The 9,066-nt window shown below is 36.5% G+C and overlaps 1 protein-coding gene and 1 pseudogene across 2 annotated transcripts, besides 1 other annotated feature; both read left to right on the plus strand.

Moving 5' to 3' along the window:
* Positions 1–3,932: part of a mobile genetic element that runs on past the window's edge.
* Positions 2,098–3,106, plus strand: TVAGG3_1065070 (annotated as a pseudogene). The gene has a single exon. A coding segment is annotated over exon 1 (1,009 nt).
* Positions 3,933–4,412: 480 nt separating the features above from the next.
* On the plus strand, positions 4,413–5,426 carry TVAGG3_1065080 (uncharacterized protein; the record flags this gene model as incomplete). Its single annotated transcript, XM_001296385.1, has 1 exon — positions 4,413–5,426. One exon carries the CDS (start codon positions 4,413–4,415, stop codon positions 5,424–5,426), a length of 1,014 nt encoding a protein of 337 aa, XP_001296386.1.
* Between the last annotated feature and the right edge of the window lie 3,640 nt (positions 5,427–9,066).

The following is a 9,066-nucleotide window of genomic DNA, read 5'->3' on the forward strand; positions in this document are numbered from 1 at the left end:
ACTCTATGCCTTTGTGCATTCTGTCCGTATCTTGATCTCATTATTGACTAACATACTATTGACTTGTTTGTAACGATTTTATAGCATGGTAATTAGTGGCAAATGGACTTATTTTTTCTGGTTATTTACTCTTCCTACACAGTTCTCGCTATACCACGAACCATGGTTGTATCATAAACTCAATGTAGATAAGTCACTATTCTCAATGTGACATTCTATAGCACAATCAATTCTTATATCATCGTTGAAATGACAATTTTCTGTTATGTACAATAATTAGTTATTTCAAGAGTGTTATGGACGAACGTTTCCGAAGATGATCGACAGAAACTCATTAATGTACAGAAAAAAATTACTTATGTGGCGTATAAAAGCAAAAACTACATATTCTACTGCTGAAGGTTTTGTCCTATTTGTTCTATTCGAATTGCAGAATTTTTCAACCTTAGTGAATCTCAAAACAACCACTTTGGCAACGACTACTAACAATTACGATATGACATACATTTAGTTGACTCTGACCAGAACAAGCAAAACTAGTTTCTGTTTCCTGTATTAATCATATTTATGTACACTAATATGTACTTCTAGTCAAATACAGGTCAAGATAAGTTTCGAGATTGGAAGATGCAACTGGTGTAAAAGTATTGATATTTAAGAGAAAAGCTTCACAAATAATAGCTCAAGAACAACAATATTGCAATAAGACAAAATGCAAACAACAAAGTCTATATGAATGCCAAAAAAAATAATATTTTTTTTTAATTTTCTATACTAATTAATTGTACCATTGTATGAATCAGATGTTATTCAGCCATATTTTTAAATGATTCCAAGCATAATTCAGATTATGTGGTTTCCATAATTCGAGACTATAACAAGGCAGAATCGGTTGGGAATATTTGAAACTTGAATGGTGGGGAAAGTCTTGATTGTAACCCAAAAGTATTAACAACAAACTTACAGGATTCTTTCCCCCTCTAAGGTAAGTTATAATACAATATTATGTCAAAACTGGCTGTACTGTCCATATTTGACGAGAGAAGTCAGTTTCAGAACAACCTTACTGACTGCTGCAATCTGCTCGATGGAGGCTGTCGTTATGCCATTCTGAGGGAGCTGCCAGGTTTCAGTCGAACGATCTTGCAAATAGAGCATCTTTCCGTGAAAAGGTGCCTATTGGTTTTGTATAAACTTCTTTGCTTTCATTCATTGGAACCGTCTCTGTCACCAGTTATATTGTATTGTGTACATACCAAACAGTTGAATACCACCCGATAAGTTTCTTGAGTCTACAATGGAATGCCAAGTCCAAAAGGTTTGAACGTTTCCATTTGTTATATTGGGAGTTTTTTGACCTCCTGTATGAGTCCATACTTTCAATATGCTAATAGAACTTGCATTTCAGGTTAATGGTTTGTTGTGAAGTTGTTGTTTAAATTCATAGCAATCCTATGCAAGTTGTATGACGCTATATCTCAACTGTAGAATATTCTTCCCTCTTGGAATAATATTTGCCGCCATCTATGTATATGTATTAAATACCAGGGTTGTAGAAAAAGAATTAGTCATTTATAGTTCCGTCTGAAACAGTAAAAAACATAGTATCTGCATGTTTTCATTGCAGTTGTTAAAAGCAATATTCTGTCTTGCACCTGGGTAGCACTTTGGTTTCCAAACTTCCCCTGCAATCCTTGACATGATATTTGGTGTATCGGGAACATAAGTGGAACTGCAATAATATTTTGGGCTAAAGCATTTGAAATATCTGTGGTCCCAACAATATAGACTGAAGTCTGGCTTTCTATTCTTTTGCATTCAAATTTTTCGCATGTGACTTAATGGGTCCAAAGCAGTTCGCAGCATTGAATAATAGTTTAACTGTCAATTGTTGAGTTTGAGAACCAGTCTAAGTCAACTTTGGTCTTTGCAATTCGGCGACCATCTTAATGAGTAGTCAAAACGATAGCCTTCATGCTTTACGGTATCTGTCTCAAACTTTTGACCGACATTAGTAAAAAGTTCATCTAATGGTTTAGTTGTAGCAACTCTAGAATTTTCTTTTTCTATTGGAAGCATATTTTATCTATAATAAAAATGTCAAATGAAACAGCGTCTATGAGAGAAATACAACACAACCGACAACTCATTATGCAAGCTCTAAATAAGAACACAACAAACTTTTCAAACTATTCTAAGATATCTGAGTCATTGAAAGGGGGTGACTTAAAACTGACAATAAACCCAATGACAGATGAGTTTCTATTTCAAGACAATAAGAACAATACTGTCTGTATAAATCCAACAAAAGGAACTTTAAACGAGAAACCTATAAATGAACTTCTTTTGAAAGCAGATGTTGACAACAAAGCTGACAAAGAATATGTAGACGATGCAATAGCAAAAAGAAGAAGAAAGAGCTAACAATGCTTATGCAACAAAAGAACATACTCATCCTGAACTAGCAGACAAAACATATGTTGACAATAAAATGTCAAGTGAAGTGACAAGAGCTGAAAACGAATATTCTAAAAAGACTCATATACATTATATTAACCAAATACCAAGTCTTAAGGAAACATTAGAGACAAAAGCAGATAAGACTCATACACATTCTATATCTGATATTACAAACTTACAAGAAACCTTAAACAGGAAAAGTGACGTTGGACATACACATTCTATATCTGATATTACAAACTTACAAGAAACCTTAAACAGGAAAAGTGACGTTGGACATACACATTCTATATCTGATATTACAAACTTACAAGAAACCTTAAACAGGAAAAGTGACGTTGGACATACACATTCTATATCTGATATTACAAACTTACAAGAAACCTTAAACAGGAAAAGTGACGTTGGACATACACATACATCTTCTGAAATAACAGACTTAAACGTTAGCCTTGAAAAGAAAGCAGATAAAACATATGTCAATGAAATATACCACAGTTTGATAGGAACAAAAAATATTGAAACTATTGTTGGTGACTTTTCTGTCAATGAAGAAAATAAATATTTTAGATGGCAGTTGGTACAGTCCTTAAAAATGGTACACGGTATAAACTCATTCCGAAAAATAACAATGAAATGTATGTAAGCTATAAAAAGAATGATGGTACACAAGTTAAAGTTCCATTAGACAACAACTGCTACTTAAACTTATATGGAGACGAACAAAAGAAATATTTAAGAGTTTATGAAATGGCAGATATGACATTGCCTGACCCAGCTCCAGCACCACATTATTATGACTATGGAGATGACGACAGAACACCACATGTAGATGAACAAAAGCTAACATTATATTTAGATTATTATAGATATAAAAGATATAATGCAATAGAAAAAACGAGAATAGTATATTATTATACAGATGACAGAAATAAATATTATAGTCAAGATTTTACCTACCCTGAAAACATAAGATTATATTATAAAAAATATTCTGACACAAACCAGAAGAAACCTGAAATAGTTGCACTATATTTTAAGTTCAAAAGAGACAATCCTATAATATCTCATATGTTTGATTTAATGAACCCAGTAGGTTCTATTTATACATCTATGGATGCAAGAGGTCCTCAAGTAATGTTTGGTGTTGGTGCATGGGAACAAATAGTCGACAGGTTTTTGTATTGTGCAAACTCTTCAAAGGAAACAGGTGGAAGTAAAACGATTTCAGGTGAAAATTTACCTGCACACAGTCATTACATAGATTTAAGTACATCTCAAGCAGGTTGGCATAAGCATAGATATTGGGATTGGTCAGGAATGACAAAAGGTAAAGGATATGATGTTAAAGAGGACGTTAAGTTTGCTATAAATTGTTACTGGGATGACACGCAGGGAGAAGGAAACCATACACATTTCGTTTCAGGATATACGCAAACAACGGGACAAAGTAAAGAATACATGCCACAATAATTAAGGATATTTATGATTTGCGCTCGTTACTTAAACAATTACCCGGCAAAGTTTATGTCCATCTTTTAGAAGATAAGCTAAAAGATCTTGCAACTTGCGATTCAAAATCAATTCAATGGTCATGCTGGATCCCAGACCTTGTACCTGATTTATTAAGAGTTGCAATTGAAAACGAATGTATCCAGACCATCGAACTGGATGCCACGTTTTCGTTTCCTCCGTATATACTTATATTACCCCAGTGTGTTATTAATAACACAGGTTATCCACTGGGATATTACTTCGGGCTGAGCGAAAACTCAAATGCTTACAGAATCTTTTATGAAAGACTAGTTTCATCTGCTACAGATGTTGATATTCAAAATGTCCCGATTTTAAGCGATTTGCTCTCTTCTCTTGAAAGTTTTTGCAAAAGTAGCCATTTAATTCATTGGCTTTGCGCTTATCATTTTTTAAAAACAATTAAAGATAGTGTAATCATGAGGGGATTGATTCGAGAAGTAATATATGCAGAAGATGAAGCAACGTATAATGTTAGATACGAAACATACTCCGAAATTGTTAATCATTTAAATAAGAATGAATTGGTTGATCCTCTTGATATGGAAAAATGGATCAATCTTGGCAAAGAGGAATTCAAATCCAAAATCGCACGATTTAAGAGAGATGTCAAAATCATGCCTAGCAATCATGCGGAAGGTAATCACGGGAGCTTGAATACCAAAATGAAGGAGATTTCAAGCAAAAACAAACTTTTGAAGTTCCAAACAATGATTGAACATATAATGTCGAGATTTAATCAAATTGATGATCCAAAAAATGATAATGTAATGAAACTTTATAGAAAATTGAAAATTTCGGCAATTAAAAATAAAGTCGAACAGCATTGTAAATGCAACTGCAACATGGAAAATGTTTATAAACTATATGGTGTTCATATTCCATGTATTCATAACATCTTAGATGTAAAACCGGCCGATTTAGAAAAACCTAAAGCATTTCATATTGGAAAATTGGAATTCAATAGTTCGAAGAATATTCTAGTTTATGATGATGAAGACAATCCGATAGGAAAGGGTGATCGGAAAAATGAACAATGCAAAATTTCGGCTCGGAAAACATTTACAACCAAAGTTGAGAACGAAATTTACTTGTATGAAGAACAAGTAACTCCAGATATAGGAGTTAAAAGTCTTGTTCAACGCATTTTAAATCTTCCGTCAATTGACAAGGCAACAAGTTTCATGTTTAATCTTGGGATGAACATCGATTATGATACAATTCAGGCAATTCATTATATATCATCATTAAGAAAAACACATCCAGAAGTGATAGATTTGGCATTAAGTAATGCATATCTTCCGGAAGAATCAGATGAATATCAGCAAAACAAAGACATGATTTCAAAAATTATCGAAGAAGTTTTTGATAATAAAGACAAGGAAAGAGATCCGGATTTTGTTGTAAGAAGGAAGAGGAAAAATGGTTTGTGAAAAAAATATTTATATGAATAAAATGTGTATGATTATTGTTTATAAAAATAGTTAATAAATATGAGAAACTATTTAATTATTTGTTATATAAAGATTCGATATACAGAACAGAATGAAAAAGGATAAAAAAATTAATCAGAAAGATGTAAAAGTTTGGGAGATATAAAAAATATTATAGAGATAAAATATTTCCTGAGAGATAAAAAAGTCAATGAAAGATGCAACAGTGAGAGACTGATGCAACAGTGTTAATGAGATGGAATAATGTCTGAGAGATGCAAGAGTGTCTGAGAGATACAATAGTATCTAACAGAAGTAAAAGTAAGTGATAGATGCAACAGTGTCTATGAGATGCAACAGTGTCTATGAGATGCAACAGTGTCTGACAGATGCAACAGTGTCTGACAGATGCAACAGTGTGTATGAGATGCAACAGTGTCTGACAGATGCAACAGTGTCTGACAGATGCAACAGTGTGTATGAGATGCAACAGTGTCTGACAGATGCAAAAGTGTCTATGAGATGCAACAGTGTCTATGAGATGCAACAGTGTCTATGAGATGCAACAGTGTCTGACAGATGCAACAGTGTGTATGAGATGCAACAGTATCTGACAGATGCAACAGTGTCTATCAGATGCAACAGTGTCTATGAGATGCAACAGTGTCTATGAGATGCAACAGTGTCTGACAGATGCAACAGTGTCTGACAGATGCAACAGTGTCGGACAGATGCAACAGTGTCTATGAGATGCAACAGTGTCTATGAGATGCAACAGTGTCTATGAGATGCAACAGTGTCTATGAGATGCAACAGTGTCTATGAGATGCAACAGTGTCTATGAGATGCAACAGTGTCTATGAGATGCAACAGTGTCTATGAGATGCAACAGTGTCTATGAGATGCAACAGTGTTTATGAGATGCAACAGTGTCTGACAGATGCAACAGTGTCTGACAGATGCAACAGTGTCTATGAGATGCATCAGTGTCTGACAGATGCAACAGTGTCTATGAGATGCAACAGTGTCTGACAGATGCAACAGTGTCTGACAGATGCAACAGTGTCGGACAGATGCAACAGTGTCTATGAGATGCAACAGTGTCTATGAGATGCAACAGTGTCTATGAGATGCAACAGTGTCTATGAGATGCAACAGTGTCTATGAGATGCAACAGTGTCTGACAGATGCAACAGTGTCTATGAGATGCAACAGTGTTTATGAGATGCAACAGTGTCTATGAGATGCAACAGTGTCTGACAGATGCAACAGTGTCTGACAGATGCAACAGTGTGTATGAGATGCAACAGTGTCTGACAGATGCAACAGTGTCTATGAGATGCAACAGTGTCTATGAGATGCAACAGTGTCTGACAGATGCAACAGTGTCTATGAGATGCAACAGTGTCTATGAGATGCAACAGTGTCTATGAGATGCAACAGTGTCTATGAGATGCAACAGTGTCTATGAGATGCAACAGTGTCTATGAGATGCAACAGTGTCTATGAGATGCAACAGTGTCTGACAGATGCAACAGTGTCTATGAGATGCAACAGTGTGTATGAGATGCAACAGTGTCTGACAGATGCAACAGTGTCTATGAGATGCAACAGTGTCTGACAGATGCAACAGTGTGTATGAGATGCAACAGTGTCTATGAGATGCAACAGTGTCTATGAGATGCAACAGTGTCTGAGATGCAACAGTGTCTATGAGATGCAACAGTGTCTATGAGATGCAACAGTGTCTGACAGATGCAACAGTGTCTATGAGATGCAACAGTGTCTATGAGATGCAACAGTGTGTATGAGATGCAACAGTGTCTATGAGATGCAACAGTGTCTATGAGATGCAACAGTGTCTGACAGATGCAAAAGTGTTTATGAGATGCAACAGTGTCTATGAGATGCAACAGTGTCTATGAGATGCAACAGTGTCTATGAGATGCAACAGTGTCTATGAGATGCAACAGTGTCTATGAGATGCAACAGTGTGTATGAGATGCAACAGTGTCTGACAGATGCAAAAGTGTTTATGAGATGCAACAGTGTCTGACAGATGCAACAGTGTCTATGAGATGCAACAGTGTCTATGAGATGCAACAGTGTCTATGAGATGCAACAGTGTCTATGAGATGCAACAGTGTCTATGAGATGCAACAGTGTCTATGAGATGCAACAGTGTCTATGAGATGCAACAGTGTCTATGAGATGCAACAGTGTCTATGAGATGCAACAGTGTGTATGAGATGCAACAGTGTCTATGAGATGCAACAGTGTGTATGAGATGCAACAGTGTCTATGAGATGCAACAGTGTTTATGAGATGCAACAGTGTCTATGAGATGCAACAGTGTCTATGAGATGCAACAGTGTCTATGAGATGCAACAGTGTGTATGAGATGCAACAGTGTCTATGAGATGCAACAGTGTCTATGAGATGCAACAGTGTCTATGAGATGCAACAGTGTCTATGAGATGCAACAGTGTCTGACAGATGCAACAGTGTCTATGAGATGCAACAGTGTGTATGAGATGCAACAGTGTCTATGAGATGCAACAGTGTCTATGAGATGCAACAGTGTCTATGAGATGCAACAGTGTCTGACAGATGCAACAGTGTCTATGAGATGCAACAGTGTCTGACAGATGCAACAGTGTGTATGAGATGCAACAGTGTCTATGAGATGCAACAGTGTCTGAGAGATGCAACAGTGTCTGACAGATGCAACAGTGTGTATGAGATGCAACAGTGTCTATGAGATGCAACAGTGTCTGACAGATGCAACAGTGTCTATGAGATGCAACAGTGTCTATGAGATGCAACAGTGTGTATGAGATGCAACAGTGTCTATGAGATGCAACAGTGTCTATGAGATGCAACAGTGTCTATGAGATGCAACAGTGTCTATGAGATGCAACAGTGTCTATGAGATGCAACAGTGTCTATGAGATGCAACAGTGTCTATGAGATGCAACAGTGTCTATGAGATGCAACAGTATCTGAGAGATGCAACAGTGTCTGACAGATGCAACAGTGTCTATGAGATGCAACAGTGTCTATGAGATGCAACAGTGTCTGACAGATGCAACAGTGTCTATGAGATGCAACAGTGTCTATGAGATGCAACAGTGTCTGAGAGATGCAACAGTGTCTGAGATGCAACAGTGTCTATGAGATGCAACAGTGTCTGACAGATGCAACAGTGTGTATGAAATGCAACAGTGTCTATGAGATGCAACAGTGTCTGACAGATGCAAAAGTGTCTATGAGATGCAACAGTGTTATGAGATGCAACAGTGTCTATGAGATGCAACAGTGTCTGACAGATGCAACAGTGTCTATGAGATGCAACAGTGTCTATGAGATGCAACAGTGTCTGACAGATGCAACAGTGTCTATGAGATGCAACAGTGTCTATGAGATGCAACAGTGTGTATGAGATGCAACAGTGTCTATGAGATGCAACAGTGTCTATGAGATGCAACAGTGTCTATGAGATGCAACAGTGTCTATGAGATGCAACAGTGTCTATGAGATGCAACAGTGTCTATGAGATGCAACAGTGTCTATGAGATGCAACAGTGTCTGACAGATGCAACAGTGTCTATGAGATGCAACAGTGTCTATGAGATGCAAC

This window comes from Trichomonas vaginalis (genome assembly GCF_026262505.1).
Source record: "Trichomonas vaginalis G3 chromosome Unknown ctg_41, whole genome shotgun sequence".
NCBI classification, from domain to species: Eukaryota; Parabasalia; order Trichomonadida; family Trichomonadidae; genus Trichomonas; species Trichomonas vaginalis.